We start from the raw sequence: 18,426 nt of genomic DNA on the forward strand, positions 1-18,426 counted from the left end.
AGAACCCGTTTTTCATGGGTTCTTTTTGGTCCACGGGGAAGCCCTGTGGTTGAGGCTGCAGCTTCCCCACAGACCGAAACTAGGCGCCGGGAGACCATCCTTTTTGGACAGTCTGTCCCCCACCATTGTTTCTATGTAGAAACTAGAATAAGTTACTTCTGTGGATGCAAAGAATTTATTATTTACTTGTTGCACTGATATCCTTTCTCCCAAAATGAGATCCATGGCAGATCCCAACATGAGCAATAACACATTCTTTCCTTTGGGGAAAAATCTTGCCATATTTCTCACATAAAAAACCCCTAATAATACAGAAAAGTGCCACATAGTTCTTTTTATATTACATTGTTATTTAAAATAACTAACAACTTTTTTCTTTCCTTATAGCCATGGCAGTCAGAGGAAGAAGGTTCTTGGCTTCGTGAATATCCAGTTACCTTGATGCAATTCTTTCGCTACTTGTATCACAATGTTCCTGATTTGGCTTCAATGTGGATGAGCCCAGAGTTTCTTTGTGCCTTGGCAGCCACTGTATTTCCTTTCAACATCCGGCCATACTCAGAAATGGTAGGAGAAGGAGGAAAAACAAAGTAGTACAGTAATCAGTTTATCTTTTCTGTTTTCTTTGTTAGGTTGGAATCTTTCAATCACTGATTCAGCGCTACAGATAAGTTGGATATAACTGAAATACTTTGCTTATCTTAATAGTAGCATGTTACTGAGAGCCACCTGTACTATGAATGCAGATATGTTCTGGAGGGGAAGTTAATGTGGGTCCATTGTTTTTCCAGTTTGTACATGTTTATGGTTTCATCTGTACCACCTTGATTTAATTTATCATATAGTTTAATATGATTTAGACTGTAAATTACCTTCCACTATTTTGCCCACTAAAGGCACTACTTTCCCACAGTGGTAGGACTGCATGCTCCTGTGAGGCAAGAGGCTATGCTGCCATCAGCAGTCCTGCTAGTAGGGTCTTTCATGTCAGACAGGGTTTTGCTGAGGAGCCAGAATACATATGCCCAACAGCTGCTGTATAGCAGCAGTAGTGGGTGGGTGGGTGGTGGGGTAACACTGGCAAAAGATCTCTCAGAGACAACAGCAGTGGCATTATAGCTGACACTTGTTAGTACTGTGCAGAAGGAGGCATAAGAAATTCTATGATGAGACAATCCAAAATGAAACGAGATAGTAGCAAAAGATGAAACTCATAGATTGGATGTTACTCAATGAGCTACTGGGGTACAGAAGAGGACAAATACAGGTAACACTGTGAGTAATGATGCAAGTGGACTCAAGATGAAAGGATGTCCAGCCTTTGATGTGCTAAGAGACCAAAGGAAAATCCAAAACTGCACAAGACATATTATAGGAACGTGGAATGAGTGAAGCATGAATCAAGGGGACGAGACACCGTAAAATAAGATATCTTGAAGTGAGCAAGCGAAAGTGGACAAGAATGGGACATTTAGAGTCAGATAATTACACAGTGTTTCTTTAGGAAATGAAAATCTAAGAAGAAATCAAGTGATGTTTATGGTGAGGAGAGATGTAGCAAAAAAAAGTCAAAGGATGTAATGCAAATTCTGACCAATTAATCTTAACAAGATTTCAGGCAAAATAATAATCCAGGTTTGAAAAATTGTAAGATTCTATGCTGAAGTCCTGGAGAAAATTGATAACACACCAAAACAAGACTTGTTAATCATAGGTGATAGGAATGCAAAAGTAGGAAACAAAGCAAAATGAAGGATTATAGGAAAATTTGGCCTGGAAACAAGAAATGAAGGAGAATGACTGATGGAATTTTGGGACAGTTTGTTCATTGCAAACACTTTTTTCAAACAACAAAAGAGGCGACTGTATACCTGGACATCACCTGATGGCCAGTATAGAAATCGAGTAGACTATATTATGGGAATCAGAAGATGGCAAAGGTTCATTCTCTGTGCCAAAACAAGACTAGGAGCAGATTATGGCACAGACCCATGAACTGCTGATATCAAAATTTAGAGTATCTAAGGGCCCAAACAGACCATTGCATTTTGACAACGCATGCCCAAAACTGTCCAGAAGCTGCCCAACTGATCAGATAGGGGCAGCTTCAAGCCACTCCAGGGATGTGGCGTTTTGATAACACACACACCCTGGGGTGCCCAGAAGCTGCCCGGGGCTTGTACCAGGGCTGCCTAAGGCAGCCCAAACTAGCCCACTGGATGTGAAACTCTGGTGTTTATCACTGTATTATAACATTTGCTCGTTTTGGCAGAGTTTCTCTTCTAAATGCACCAGTTAAGTTCCTTTGGGTTTTATTAAAAATATAGTGCGCCTGCGTCATACGCGGATGCACCATACGCGGCTTTCAGCATACACTGAAAGCCGCTAGGGAGCGTGAGGGTCGCAAGGGGCAGCACATCCCATTAAGAATAATGGGGTGTGTGCAGGCCACCACACCACCACGCTAGGCACAATCCCCATTATTTTCAACGGGGTTCGAGCATACGTGGGGTCTGAATACCCAGGTTGGCCTAAAAAGAGGTCAAGTGTGTAAATTGAATTGGTGTGGCTGGAAAAGTCATAAAGTAGCAAAGTTTAAAAGCTCAGAATCAAGTCAAATGTCTTTTGTGAAACGGTAAACTAGAGATCACGTCTAGAATATAGTATAAATCTTTGTAACTGTTAAGCATACAAACACCATATCAACCCTGAATATCAACCAGAAGAGAGATACTGTAACCAAATATCTTGTAAATAAAGTTTTCCTTTGTTTTGGTTCAATGTATGGTTGCTTGAGGTATTTTAAGAAACTATAAACCAAATGTGAAGTCGAAGGCTTTCATGGCCGGCATCCATAGATTTTTGTGGGTTTTTCGGGCTATGTGGCCATGTTCTAGAAGAGTTTCTTCCTGATGTTTCACCAGCATCTGTGGCTGGCATCTTCAGAGAATGGTGAAGACCCAAGGACCCAAGTTCTTTCCAGGCAAGCATTCTCTGAAGATGCCAGCCACAGATGCTGGCAAAACGTCAGGAAGAAACTCTTCTAGAACATGGCCACATAGCCCGAAAAACCCACAAAAAACTATAAACCAAATGTTAGCAGGGATTAATAATACTTTTATTGCTCAGAACACACAAAATAGTGAGTGCCCTGTCTTCCTACAGACTGGCCCAGAGGTAATAATAGAAAAGTGTGGGAGTCACTCAAGTGAGGGATCTGAGTTCGAGGGTCTCGTTGTGCAATTTGGTGGCAACTAGGGAGGTGGCCATCACATAAGTGGTGGCAGGAAATAGACCCATTGTGCTGCCATCAGAGAAAAATAGTTGGGTGAGTGAGTCTTACCTTCACAGATAGCAATAGATATATGACACTTGAAAGTGACAGGCCTGTGAGGGGGTACTGGCAGAAAAGTAATATAAAAAGAAGTAAATAATAGCAGATAGTCAAAGGGTAGGTTGGGTTGTAGTAAATATTTAAACTTTTAGTAGTAATTGCTGCCACTTCTTCTCCTTCTCAAAAAGGTTACTGATTTGGATGATGAAGCTGGATCCCCAGCAGAAGAATTCAAAGCATTTGCCTCTGACACAGGAATGAACCGTAGCCAATCAGAATACTGTAATGTTGGATCCAAAACCTATTTGACAAGTCATCCTGCTAAGAAGTTTGTGTTTGACTTCATGCGTGTGCTGATAATTGATAACCTTTGTCTTACACCAGCTAGCAAGCAAACACCTTTGATAGACCTCCTCCTTGAGGTAGAGTTGGTCTGTTGCTGTTGCTGTTGTTGTTGCTGTTGTTCTTACTTCATTTGTTTGCTTACTTTCTCCCAGAAAGGACTCCAAGGCAGCTCACAAGATAAAAACATTTTTAAAACTTCACAGTAAAAATGTAAAAAGAATTAAAATCACCTAGTTAAAACAGTATAAAATTAACATAAAACATGCAAAAGTTAAAAACATAAGTAAAACACACACCCTATATAAAAGCCGCCTTGTGATTATTATATTGAAAAGCCTACCTAAATAAAAAAAAATATTGCTTGCTGGCAAAAGGAAAGTGGGGAGGGGGCCAGCCCAGCCTCCCATGAAGAGAGTTCCAAAGGGTGGGAGCAGCCACCGAAAAGGCTCTCCCTCGTGTCTTCCCCAAGTGAGCCTGTAATGGTGGTAGGACCAAGACAAAGCCTTCTCCTGAAGATCATAGGGCTTTGCAAGGTTCATATAGGGAGGTATGGTTTCTCAAATAGTCTGTGCCTGCAAACAAGCCTGTAGCCAGTGAAGCTGTTTCAATAAGAGTTATATGCTCCCTATAACTGGCCCCAGTCAGCATTCTAGCTTTGGCCTTTTGGACATGCTGAAGTTTCCAAACAGTTTCCAAAGGCAGTCTAATGTAGAGTGCATAACCATAGTCCAAACGGGATGTAATCAAGCCATGTGTCACCATAGCCAGATCTAAGTCTCAAGGAAAGGGTGAAACTGGTGCACTAGTTTTAGCTGTGCAAATGCACTCCTTGGATTAAGTTTTAGTTTGTTTCCCTTATCCAATCCATTGTTTCAGTACACAGACAGCTTCCTTGGAATCAGATGAGAAGACAAGATAGAGTTGGGTATCATTTGCATACTGGTGATACTGCACCCCAAACAATGTGACTTCTCCCAGTAGTTTCATGTAGATGTTAAATAACATGGGGGACAAAACAGAACCCTGTGGGACTCTATAGGCCAGCAGACAAGGAGTTGAACAAGAGTCCCCAACACCACCTTCTGGATTGGCCCCTTTAGGAAAGACCAGAACCACTGCATAATAGTGCCCCCAAGTCCAGTCCCAGAGAGGCAGCTCAGAAAGATACCACGGTCAATGGTATTGAAAGCCGCCAAGAGGTCCAACAGAACACTACCTCTTCACTTACCTGCGTAGGTCATCCACTAACGTGACAAAAGCTGTATCCATCCCACAGCCAGGTTTGAAGCCAAATTGAAATGGATCTGCATAATTTGATTCATCCAGAAACTGCCTTAAATAAGATATAGAGTTTGTAGTGAATCTGTTTGTTAATGGACATAGCTTGTGAATGTCAAATTGTGAGAGTTTCACTCCTGGGTTGTATTCTGTGCCCTAAGAGAGCATTCTGTGAGTTGCTGCATCTCTCTTTCCTTCCCTCCCCTACATCCTATGCTTAGATATATCCCTAAAACTGCTTTAGAAGAAATGAAAGAAACCCCATCATCCTACATTTTCACAAATATGCTCAAGCATGGCAGGACCATGTCTGGACCATAATCCTGATAGAAAGGTGGGAAGTACTGTAGCTATGGAGGATATAAGAAATAATTTTAGAGGCTGCGGACCAATTCTTTCTAGCAGCAGGGAACATCTTATGAAGCCAAAGAAGCGTGCTCATCTGAAAATGTGTGTACATGGGTTTGTGTAGAGCATTTAAAATTCTCATTTTAGTGGAAAATCTTAACATTAGCAATTTTTAATTTTTACTATTAATCACAGATGTTATACCCAGCAAAATTTGAATATAACATTCCATGTTGAATAGCAGGCAATGCAATGTATGGTGGTGCTCTAAATGTACTATAGAGTTACAGGCTTAAAGTATTTTACATATCACTTTTTATTATCCTTGTATTTGCCCCCCCTCCCCCAGGCTGCTCCAGAAAGATCAACAAGGGCACAACAAAAAGAATTTCAGACCTACATTTTGGACAGTGTGATGGATCATTTGCTTGCTGCTGATGTGTTACTGGGTAATTAGTATTTGTGTTGTTTCTTATTCCCCTTCTTCAGTATCCACATAATGGCATGTCTACTGAATTTCTCAAAACATGGGGTGCTTTTTCACAAACTCCACTCTGAGTAGTTCTTTATTCCAGTTGGTAATTAGATGAAGAACAGGTGTAAGTAGAAGTGTGCAGATTCCTGCATGTGTAGAAACAAAGACAAACTGGTATGAGCTTCAGCCCCATGGTAGGGATCAAGCTTGTTTTCTGCTACTCCAGAGAACAGAACCCAGAACGATGGATGCAAGCTGTAGGAAAAGAGATTCCACCTAAACATTAAGAGGAACTTCCTGTGACAGTAAGAGTTGTTCGACAGAGGAAAACACTCCCTCAGAGAGTGGTGGAGCCTCCTTCCTTGGAGGTCTTTAAACAAAGCAGTGCTTTGATTGTGAGTTCCTGCATGGCAGGGGGTTGGAAAGGATGGCCCTTGTGGTCTCTTCCAATTCTATAATTCTATGAATCTTTCCTACTTTCACAGATAACATGTTTGAACTAGAAACAGAAGAAATATCCCAATTTAAAATTCATTGTTTAAAATAACTGGGTATGTCTGTTAGAAGAAATAAGTCCTTAATACTGTTTTAAACTCAGACAAAATGTTTAGCTGTCAAATTTCTCCCAACAGATCATTCCACAGTGTAGGGGTTGTCGATGACAATAGCCCCTGAGTGATAGTTGCCAGTCTAGTTCTAGCTAGTTGAAGTAAAAGTCCCCCAGAGAACCTCAGGGTATCCATTTTTAGTCGTTAATGTTGCTATTACATTGTGGACATAGCAGGAGAGATCTGCTTGGAAGTCATATGTTTTCATATAAACATATTGTTTTAATACTGTTGTCATTTAGGTGAGGATGCATCTCTACCCATTACAAGTGGAGGAAGTTACCAGGTGCTTGTAAACAATGTGTTCTATTTCACTCAGCGAGTGGTGGATAAACTTTGGCAAGGCATGTTCAACAAGGAATCTAGGCTGCTTATTGAATTCATAATCCAGCTAATTGCACAGGTATTCACACTAATTTTTTAAACTAGTGATTTAAATTTGCTATAAATAAACAGAGATCACACATTGACTTGCATTCTGTTAGTGACATAGGCAGGTTGTAAAAATGTAATGGCTATTTCACAAAATGAGCCTAAATTTAAGTCTTTTTAAAAAATTTACTATCATTTGTATGCTACTTTTCTCCCAAAAGAGACCAAAGGTGGCTCACAAAATAAAATTAGGGGCTTGTTAAAATGTTTTTACAGCTTTATATAATACAGCTTTAATTGCAAACAGCATTTTTTATCTGCTGAAGTGACAGACAAACCGATTCAAGCATCTGTCTTTAGTCTGCCCCATTTTTCTCCATGGCTTAAATGGATCCAAAAGACTAATTGTTCTAAAAAAGAGTAAATCTTATCAGGAAGCCCCCCCCCTTCCACCCTCCCTTCATCTTAAATAAATCTTTCTTCTAATAGTCTTTCTTTGAAAATATTTTCCCCTTTCCCTTCAAACCATGACAGTCAAGTGGTCATCTTGGGTCCCATGTTGGGAGAAAGGTGGGTATTAAAAAAATAAATGTGATTAAATTCATGAGGCAAAGGGCTGTCTAATGCATCATAACTGAGTCTTGTAAAAAAATTTAAAGAATAAACCCTTCATGGCAAAGAGGACATCTCAGTAATAGCTGACACTAAATTTTGAACCTCACAACTATATAGAAATTTCATTGCTGAATATGTTTATTTGCATATTTTCTTTCTTTAGGGGAAAAGAAGATCTCAAGGATTATCACTGGATGCCATATATCATTGCCTGAACCGGACCATCTTATATCAGTTTTCGAGACCACACAAAACAGTTCCTCAGCAAGTTGCACTCCTGGATTCTCTAAGAATGCTTACTGTCAGCCGAAATCTGATTTTGGGACCTGGGAATCATGACCAAGAGTTCATCAGCTGTCTGGCTCATTGCTTGATTAATTTGCATGCAGGGAGGTAAGTGTCCTATAATGCATTTTTCCTCATAATTACGCAAAATATTCTCTTCCTTCCATGTAACTGCTCATTCAGTTGCAGCTGCAACTCTTAAACCATAAACTGTTACTCATTGCCATTCTCAGGGTAGCAGGGGAATCAATCCACCTCCTCTCTGTCCTGCACACTGCCTCGCAGTTGATACATGTGGGATAGAACCCAGTGGAGGTGGGTTGATTCCCCTGCCATCCCAGAATGACCACTCACTCTAAGTACAACTTCTCATTCTCTTTCTTAATGAAACGGTAAGATAAAGGAGCTAGGTCCTGATAGAAATAAAGTCCAGTTGTACAAAGACATACAGTGTAAGTAAAAACAGAGATATAATGTGTAAAAAGAACCCACAGCAAGTTCTTGCAACCATCTTTACATCTTATGTGATTTGGTTTTACTCTGTCAATTTAAATGCTTTTTCTCAGTCTTCCCTTCCATCATGCACGATTCATTGAGCAGGCGCAGCTGATATAACATTGACGTGTGTATTTCATGAATACATCTGATAAAACATCTGCACAGAAATACATGCAACAGCCATGCTCTTAATATTCCTTATTTTCCCTCTGAGTGAACAGGTTACCCTCAAGGAGGAAAGCTGTAGTGGATTGTCCTGAGAAAAAAGTATTTTTTTTCTCAGGACAATTCCTTGTGTAGCTCTACATTAAAGCTTTCCTCACCTCAAGCAGCAGCGAAAACTTCACTTCAGAGTACAATAGTTGATTCAGCAGCACATCCCCTAGTACAGTGTGCTCACGTCATATGCGGACACACCATACATGGCTTTCAGCATATGCTGAAAGCTGCCAGGGAGCCTGCGGGAGGTCACGGGGTGCAAGGGGTGGCACATCCCATTAAGAGTAATGGGGCATGTGCCCGTGGTGCGCGTGCGCCCCCACGCCGCCGTGCACCGCACCATGCACGAGCCTCATTATTTTCAGTGGGGCTCGAGCATACACATTTTTTTTACGCAGGGGGCCAGAATGGATTCCCCGCGTAAAAAAGGGTGCAGATGGGAATCAGTTGGTTCTCTGGATTTTAATAAAACTTAATTAGAATTACAGGAAGTCCTTAGAAAGTAATTAATGAAGGACATCACCCATTGTCAATAACTGTAGTGTGGAGCAGAGTCCATGTTGTTTGAATATTGCATTTGATAGACCTCACTCTTTAATTTTCAAAAACAATTGTACCCAGATTTTTCTTTATTTGCATTTTGATGCAGAAACATCCCATTTACTTTTACTACACCATCAATAATGTTGTGCTTTTTAATGGACATTCTTGTTTGCTGCACAATATCTGGCTTGTGTAGTTTTGGTAGATTATCATTACAGTGGGACCTCCGCATACACGGCCTTTTTTTACGTGGCTTTGAGCATACACGCTCAAGCCGCTGGGCGCGTGCGCGGGACAAAAGGGGCGGCACGTCCCATTCAGTTGAATGGGTGTGTGCGCCCGTTGCGCAGTGCGCACACCCGTTGCACCCCGCACACTTCCACGCCACCGTGCACGAGCCCCATTGTTTACAATGGGGCTCGAGCATAGGCGAAAATCGCCATACGCAGCGGGATCCGGAATGGATCCCCCGCGTATGGCGAGGTTCCACTGTATATTATGTCTTTGGCTAATATGAAATTCTTGGGAGACTTAGAAATTCTTGTTAACATCACCAAGTCATATAGTATCATCACAGTATGCACAGTATGTTTCTTGCACTCTCTTTTCTCTGTCCTCAACCTATTTCCAAGATTGTCTTCCCTTTGCATACTTCTAACCTTGTTGGATTATATTTGTAGCAGTGTAGATGGTTTTGGCCTGGAAGCAGAGGCAAGAATGACTACTTGGCACATTACAATTCCTTCTGACATTGAGCCTGATGGAGTATACAGTCAAGATGTTAGTGAAGGTAATAACACATGATAAAGTAGTTAAAGACTGTTGATTTTAAATGTCTGTCAATAGCATTAGAAAGAGCTGTCTATTAAAAGTGTGTGTGTGTGTGAGAGAGAGAGAGAGAGAGAGAGTTTGGATATCCAGTTTCATCATACAGGCCAAGTAGAACTAACTGATAGCATTCTGTGGTTAATGTTATAAAACAACCAGATTATGGTTTGAAGCAAATCCTGGTAAGAAGCAGTCAGAAATAATTAGGATTAGAGCTAATTCCTATTACTCAGTGAAATCAGTAGAGTCCATTAACTGGAAATAGCTAACAGTCAGTGCTTAGGATAAAACAAGATTTATTACAGATCTTTTTTGAAAAGCATAGAGGAAATGTTAGAATACTTAAGAGTAAACACCTTTCCAGATTATTATTATTATTATTATTATTATTATTATTATTATTTATAGCCTGTCTCTCCCCGGAGGACCGGGGCAGGTTACAATCAAAATAAAACATAGTAAAATAATACCACAACCCCTAATGCACAATTTAAAATACAACAGCATAAAAATCAGTTATTAAAATTGCAATAAAAATTACAGTAAAATTTACTACAGATTAAGAAAACCAGACTTATTTTGATTACACAGAGGACCTTCTCATTGGCTGCTCCTCAACTTTGGAATGACCTACCGGAGGAGACCCGTCATATAACATCTCTTGAGGCCTTTAAAAAAGCTATCAAGACGGATCTCTTCCGGCAGGCATTCCCAGACTAATACATGGGCCCTCTCCACTGTCCCACAACTATGCCTTCTTTGACTCTCCCTTAAACCGCCTCATTGCAATGGGTAATCACAGCAAGTCTGGTTTTCTTAATCTGTAGTAAATTTGTCCCTGAGTGTGCGGGGTGGAATGTATGGAAGGAGATGTTCCTTTAAGTAAGCTGGACCTAAACCATGTAGGGCTTTAAAGGTGATTATCAACACCTTGTACTGTGCCCGGAAACTAGTTGGCAGTAGAAGACATTTCCAGTATTGTCCCAGCATGAATGTCATTACTGTTAACTGCTGTCAAGTTGACTTTGACCTATGGTGACTCTCTGAATGAGAGACTTCCATGTTCCCATATCATCAACAGCCTTGCTCAGGTCTTGCAGACACAGGGTCTGTAATGCAGTTACCCACTATCTTAACAAGCATTATTGTCTTTTCTAATGTGTCACATCTTCTGATATGTCCAAAGTATAATAGTCTGACAACAGTCATCTTGGCCTCTAGTAAGAGCTCAGCCTTGACTTGCACTAGGACCCATTTATTTGTCTTTTCAACAGACCACAGTATCCGTAGAACTCTTATCTAGCACCATGTTTCAAATGAATTGATTTTCACCCTATCAGCTTTCTTCACTGTCCAACTTTCACAACCATGCATAGAAATTGTACATAGAAATTGGAAATAGGATGGCATGGACAATCCTAACTTTAGTATGCACTGATATATCTTTACACTTCAGGATCTTATCTAATTCCTTTGTAGCTGCCCTTCCAAGTCCTAGTCTTCTTCTTGACTGCAGTTTCCATTCTGGGAGAAAACCATTATGTTAAGTGTCATAAACTTATCAAAATAATATTATGGTTTTCTTTTATACTAGTTTATTGATACAGCAATCTTGAGATAGCATTGTATATAGTCCCTGGCTTTGTGTCAGGCATCAACTACTTCTGGGTATATCAAAACCCTTAAAGTATTAGCTGCTCATCGGCTGTAAGTAACCATGCTGCACATCACTCCTGTGATCTACCTTGGTCATATCCTCAACATGTCTCATCTTTACTACAATGATAAAATGGCCAGTATTTTTCATATTTGTGTTATCTTTCCATTTATAGGTCGTCAGCTACTCCTGAAAGCTGTAAATCGTGTTTGGACAGAACTGATGTATAGCAAGAAACAGATTTTGGAAGAAGCATTCAAAGTAACCCTCCCTGTCAATGAGAGAGGCCATGTGGATATTGCAGTGGCAAAACCTCTTATTGAAGAAGCCAGTTTAAAATGTTGGCAGAATCACTTAGGTAAGTATAACCTTTGCTATTTTGTTAATTAATTAATATTAATAATATTAATATTAATTCATCAACATTTTTCCTTCACATAAATTATTTATCTTTATAAATAATCAGAAATCAGAAAATGGAAACAGACTAACAAACTATTAGTTTGTACTTGATAATATGGAGAAACAAGATGGTTTCCAATTGGCAAAGGGATCAGGCAAGGCTGCATTCTATCACCCTATTTGTTCAGCCTGTATGCAGAAAATATAGTATGCAAAGCAGGCTTAGATTCGGAGACAGGAGTGAAGATTGGAGGAATGAACATTAACAACCTGAGAAGTACAGACACAATACTGCTAGCAGAAACAAAGAAAGACCTGGAACAATTACTGAAGAAGGTCAAGGAGGAAAGTGCCAATGTAGGCTTAGTGCTGAACATTAAGAAAACAAAAAATAAATGACCACAGAAGAGCTGCAAGAATTCATCCTAGATAACAAGAAAAATTAAATAGTCAAAAGAGTTTCCATACCTTGTATCAAATATTGATCAGAACGGAGACTGCGGTCAAGAAATCAGAAGAAGACTAGAATTGAGGAGGACAGCTATGAAAAACTGGACAGGATCCTAAAGTGTAAAGATATAACTCTGAACACTGTATAGTTGAGATTGTTCAAGCCACTGTATTTCCCATCACCATATATGGGTGCGAGAGCTGGACAGTGAATAAAGACATAGAAAGAAAATTAACTCATTTGTGATGTGGTGCTAGAGAAGAATGCTGAAGATACTGTAGATGGCCAGCAAGAAAAAGAAATGAGTCCTAGAACAGGTCAAGTCTGAATTCTCTCTGGAAGCCAAGATGACTAAATTGTGAGGCTGTCATACTTAGGCCACAGGCATGAGCAGACCAGTTGAGTACAGGGGGTCTTGGAGATGTTTCAGCTATGGGGTCCTCATGCATTGGAATTAATTCAAGGGCAGTTCACAACACTAGCTTTTAAGAAGAACATTAGGCATAATGCAAGGGAAGAATGTTAATAATATGAATGTATATTTAGTGCTGCATCAAATTACTAGAGCGGCAAACTGAGAAGAGGAGTTAAATATTACAGTACCAGCTCCAGAGTTTGAATGAAAACAGGTATGGGATATTAATCTTGGCCTGTAAACTTGATAACAAATGTAGTATATTCTCTGTTGGCCTTCCTGATAAGAACGTAATATCTATCTTTCTCCATATGCCTCTATGTGAGTGTGTGTGTGTAAATGTATGGGAAAGAGATAATTTCTAAAAAATACTTCTGGAAGAATACTGTAATCTTGATTAGACAGCTACTTTTTAGGGTGTCATTTTATATTTGTATGAGGATTAACATAATCCTGTAACTATTTTTGAACATCCAACTCTTGGTATTCTAGCTCATGAAAAGAAATGTATCAGTAGAGGAGAAGCCTTGGTTCCAGCCACCCAATCAAAGCTTTCACGGGTCAGCAGTGGCTTTGGTCTTTCAAAGTTAACTGGATCAAGAAGAAACAGAAAAGAAAGTGGACTTAATAAACACAATCCATCTACACAGGTATATCATAGTAAAGAAAATGATACCAAGAAAATGAACTTTGTTTCTGATACTTATAACAAATTGTTCTGAGATATAACATGTCTTAATAAATTCCCATGGAACCCAATGTGGCGTAGTGGTTTGAGGGGTGGACTGTGACTCTGGAGAGCAGACTTGTTTCCTGCTCAGTCATGACACCCACTGAGTGATCTTGGGCAAGTCACGTGCTCTCAGACTTGGGGGAAGGAAATGGCTGATCTCATCTGAACAAATCTTGCCCCCCCCCCAAAAAAAACCCATGAAAGCCTTAGAGTCTGAGACTTATGGCCTTAGGGTCACCATAAGTCGGAAACAACTTGAAAGCACACAACATATATAATAAATACCCATGCAATAAATTTTCAGAACATTGCTAGACTGTTTAAAACAGGAGTGGTGCACTTGTGGACCTCCAGATACCACAACTCCCACTGTTGCAGGTTTGCAGGTTATTTGCTATGCTGGTCTAGTGTAATGGACATTTGCACCCCTTTTTCTATAACCACAACCTTAATTCACCATAGGAATTAAGTATTTGAAATTGTAATTAGCTCAGTTCAACCAATTACTAAGGTTGCAAACCTTTTACTTACTTGGGGCTAAGCGCTGTGGAATTCAGTTGAATTTACTTGTGCGTAGATTATACCAGGCACCACTGTACAATACTTTGCTGGATTAAAATGTAAACTAGTAGTTCTGTAATGTAATTATTAAAGCATAATTTTATTTATCAAAATTGTAAATAATCAAAATTGATGTTTTGGAGTATTGTTTTATGTGTATGTATGGAAAAAAGGAACTCTGTTCTGTATGTATTAATCTATTTATATTATCACCACTAGGAGATTTCTCAGTGGATGTTTACACACATAGCAGTGGTTCGAGACTTGGTAGACATGCAATATAAAGAACATCAGGAGGTAAGTGAGAGCACAAATCCGAACAAATGGTTTCATCATGCCTGGATGATGTTCATCTTTGCTTAATAAAAACTTGTGGTTATTCTCAGTGGATGAAAGATATCATACATAGACCTTAACATAGAGTCATAAGCTTTTTTTTTTCCAGATTTCCCAAGTTTTTTACCCTTTACCCTTTTTTGGCAGCATTTTTCAATTGTAGGTCTGCAAAAAATGTAATTTGTGAATTTGTCCAGTTCTGGGCACTACAATTCAAAAAGGATGTTGAGAAATACTTATACAGTATTTATTTTATTCATATATATTAATTTATAACCTTTTTCCTGATAATGGGACCCAAGACAGCTTATAAAAGTTAAAACAAGATAAGAGCTAAAAAAAAATGGATGTGTAAAAAGTTAAAACACACTTAAAGAAGTTGTATTTAAGACCATTCATTTACAAGGTATAAAATGTTTTTAAAGATTAAAAAAAGATAAAAATATAGCAAACCCCCTATCCCCAAAGATCCTTTGCCACAATCAATTATTCATCTAGTGCCTATTTTTTTTAAAAAAAAGATATTTATGCCTGCCAGTGAAGGGAGAACAGAGTGAATGTCACCCAAGCCTTCAGTGGAAGGGATTACAGAGAACAGAATCATCTATAAAGTGGTCCCTCCACATTCACAGGGGTTTGGGGTGAAGGACCCCATGAATGTGGAAAAACCACAAATAAAAAGAAAAAAACATTGTGGTCAACATCTTCCAGAAGATGTTGAATCATGCTGGAGGACCTACAAATGCCTAGTGAAGTCTCTAGGAAGTTCTAGGTTCTCCGCAACTACGGTCAACTTCTGGCAGAGTTGCACTGGAGGACCTAGAGATTCCCAGAGAGAACATATTAATCAAAACCACAAATAATCAAATCCGCAAAAGTCAAAGCTGCAGATGTGGAGGGCTGACTGTAGATATATAAGCTAGCACTAGTATGTGCCATTTTTATAGGCAATATATGCATGTAGGTATAATGGTATAATAATAGTATAATAATGACTACTTCAGGGACAGTTTACAACTAGAAGTTTTAACTAGACTTAAGACAGTCCCAATAAAAAGTTTTCAACCTTGATCTTTTGAAATATTCCAAGACTCCCTTTTTTATTTGCTGCTCTGCCTCATGATAGGCTGTCATTAAACTCACACTACAAGAAAGCTAACTGGATTCTGAAGCCATTTGTGAAATGGTACTTACAACACAATGGTAGTTAACCTATAGTATTTTTTTACAGCGTCAGCAAAATGCACTAAAATATGTGACAGAAGAGTGGTCTCAGATTGAATATGAATTGTTACGGGAGAGAGGACTGTGGGGGCCTCCTATTGGCTCTCATCTGGACAAATGGATGTTGGAGATGACAGAAGGGCCGTGTCGCATGAGGAAGAAGATGGTGCGCAATGATATGTTTTATATTCAGTACCCTTACATGCCAGATACTGAACATGAGACAAATATGCTGGTAAGTGCAATTACATGAGTGCTTATTTGTAGTTTTGGCAATAGTAATGTAGTATGTACTCTGTGTGTGTTTGTGTGTGTGTGTGTGTGTGTGTGTGTGAGAGAGAGAGAGAGAGAGAGAGAGAGAGAGTGTATATGAGAGAATGTTCATCATAGTACCTTTATGTACAGTACACTGGATATCCATTGGCCACTGATTATTCTGTCATAACTCTGTGGTCGTATTCAGCCATGAATTTGTGAATGAACTCCCAAGTGTTACCAGCAAGTATTTGCAATGAATTCTTTCTCCACTGTCCGGTTGATTTAATACTTCAGTTGGTAGCTAGCCAGAGTAACGGCTTGTTTCCTGCCCTAAAGGGAAGATTAGGCTTTTGCAAAACCTACTTGCTAGGTATTTTGTAATCCTTCTGTCTTTGTCTTATACAGACAACAAAGACATCAACTTTATTGAATCTTTGGTTGGTTGCCATGCATAACTAATGAATTTCATAGAACTTGATGGATTACATATTCGGTAGACAAAGTTAGGCAAATCAAAGTTGTCTGGGGTATTAGAAAAATTGAAGCTCATTTTTTGGGCAGGAGCGGCTTTTACAAACATAATGCTATTGAGAAGAAGCTAAAGGGGGGGCCTTAATGGTCTTTCATAATGAATTGGTAAGCAGGTACAAAATGAAAATATTGTAAACAATATATGTCATCAACTGATAACAACAACATAGAATTAGATATTATAGAATTAGATAGAATTGCTAAAATATTGTGTAGGCATTTCTTGCCTGCAGTGTTGGTTCAGAACATGCATCAGGTTTGGATCCGAACAGAGTTTGATCTTGTGCAAGAAGTATAGAAGTGCAAACTTGTGTGAATCCCTGGTGCAGAAAAATTATATAAAAATTCAGTCTTGGACTGTGAAGACTTGGCCAACAGTTTTAGCTTATTATGATCAGCTTTCATTGGAATTTGCCCACTAATGCTTTGACAATTTTAGTCACATGAACATACTGCCATCTTGCATTCTTCTTCCATGTGATTTCCCCCCTCATTTTTTTTATACTTAATGCCCTATTTTCAGTATGACTTCTCAAGTAAGCCTCCTGAGACATCTGATGATACCATTCCTCAAAAGGTAACGAAAGAAAACTATCCACTGGTGGCAAAATTAATATAAATCTTCTTTTTTTGCATGTTAGGCAACCTTAACAAGGCTTCTATGGTTGGCTTTCAACGTGCTTCTTCAGTAACTCTGTTGTAGGATTAATGATTTACAGTAACTACACTTAAGAGGGTGTGGCTGTGTTCTCTTTAGGTTTTCACCTAATATGTCTTTGTAGCTTTTTCTGTCTGTGCTGCACACTAACAGGCTATGATGGGCTGTGCTGTCACTGTTCTCACTGTGGAAACATGTACTCGCTCAGAATTTAACCTAATGGACTATGATGTGTTTAGTGATGGGCATTTTAAACATTCACATATGTAGTCTCATACCGTACTTCGGAATATCTGCCTTCATTGTTTGTATATTGTTGATATGACTGATACCTTTTTAGAGCACTGCATTAGCAAAGCACTTCATGCCAAATGTTAATTTGGCTCCATATCCAGTATTCAGATGGGACCATTAATCATTGCTGTCTATTCTCTTATTAATGTGCACATTTGGAATGTGGTTCTTATTAGGAGTAGGAGTTGTACTTTCTAGAATGTATCTCTTTAAACCCATGAAGAAAGACATTGCAAGTCATCTGAAAAAGATTACAGTTGCAAGGATTGGCACAAACACTTCGGTGCTTCTTGCTTCTTTTTTCATTAATTTACATATATATATATATATATATATATATATATATATATATATATAAATTATTCTTTCCGTTTAGAAAAGAGCTTGTTGAATTTACTGATATGTAACTTCTAAAAGATATTGAATGGGATAGTTAAGTAAAAGATGGAATGGTATACATTATAGCTGTGGCAAGTGGTCCTGTCTGGGTCACAAAATGTCAACTTCAAATAGTATTTTTTTTTTAAAAAAATGCGCATCACTAAGTACAGAAAGCCTTCACTTATCTTGAACTACTTGTCAAACCAATGGTTGGAAAGCAGTAAATTATAAATGTTTCTTCTTTAATATTTGTTGGTGTTTTCTGTTTTTAGCAATTTTGTCAAATTTTGCTTTCTCTAAGGAAAGGCTCATTTGTAATGTTAATAGCATTAGTATAAGAATTTACTATATTGTGTCACCAGTTGATGTAAAAATCAATCTGAAACATGATTGCAGATTTTAAATAATAATAATAACAACAACAGAACTTTTGCTTAATTCTTTAATCTTTTCCAGTGGAATAAGATTTATCTTAAGAAACTTTATATATTCAACTTGATTTCTGAGAAAGCTAATGGTTTAGTGCTTTCCACGTTTTTCTTGAATTTATAATTCTAGTATATTTTCAAACAAATTGGAAGTATAATGTAAATATTTACCAAGACTTTCCTAAAGCTGGCAAAGATCCATGACCAAAATATGTTGTTGCTGCCAGTTAGAAACATTTCTGGCAGAACGGAGGAATATATGAATCAATTAATTTGAATCTCCACTATTCCACCAGAAAAGGTGCTGAAAAATATATCTGCAACAATGTATTTTGGACAAGATTCTTTA

The 18,426-nt window shown here is 38.7% G+C and overlaps 1 protein-coding gene across 6 annotated transcripts in view; it reads left to right on the forward strand.

Moving 5' to 3' along the window:
• WDFY3 (WD repeat and FYVE domain containing 3) overlaps positions 1-18,426 on the forward strand; it is a 162,921-nt gene that overhangs the window by 107,773 nt on the left and 36,722 nt on the right. For 5 of the 6 annotated variants that reach the window (XR_006103935.1, XM_042466670.1, XM_042466671.1 and 2 more), the window contains 11 exons: positions 388-567; positions 3,523-3,756; positions 5,655-5,754; positions 6,631-6,791; positions 7,539-7,768; positions 9,601-9,710; positions 11,581-11,763; positions 13,166-13,323; positions 14,187-14,264; positions 15,535-15,762; positions 16,840-16,893. Coding sequence is in view for 5 of the 6 variants with exons in the window: in XM_042466670.1 (XP_042322604.1) it covers positions 388-567; positions 3,523-3,756; positions 5,655-5,754; positions 6,631-6,791; positions 7,539-7,768; positions 9,601-9,710; positions 11,581-11,763; positions 13,166-13,323; positions 14,187-14,264; positions 15,535-15,762; positions 16,840-16,893 (1,716 nt within the window). In the remaining variant the exon portion in view is untranslated. The remainder of the gene's footprint in view (positions 1-387; positions 568-3,522; positions 3,757-5,654; positions 5,755-6,630; positions 6,792-7,538; positions 7,769-9,600; positions 9,711-11,580; positions 11,764-13,165; positions 13,324-14,186; positions 14,265-15,534; positions 15,763-16,839; positions 16,894-18,426) is intronic. The other variant, XM_042466673.1, reaches the window with a different exon arrangement.

Source organism: Sceloporus undulatus, chromosome 5 (genome assembly GCF_019175285.1).
Source record: "Sceloporus undulatus isolate JIND9_A2432 ecotype Alabama chromosome 5, SceUnd_v1.1, whole genome shotgun sequence".
In the NCBI taxonomy this organism is placed as follows: domain Eukaryota; kingdom Metazoa; phylum Chordata; class Lepidosauria; order Squamata; family Phrynosomatidae; genus Sceloporus; species Sceloporus undulatus.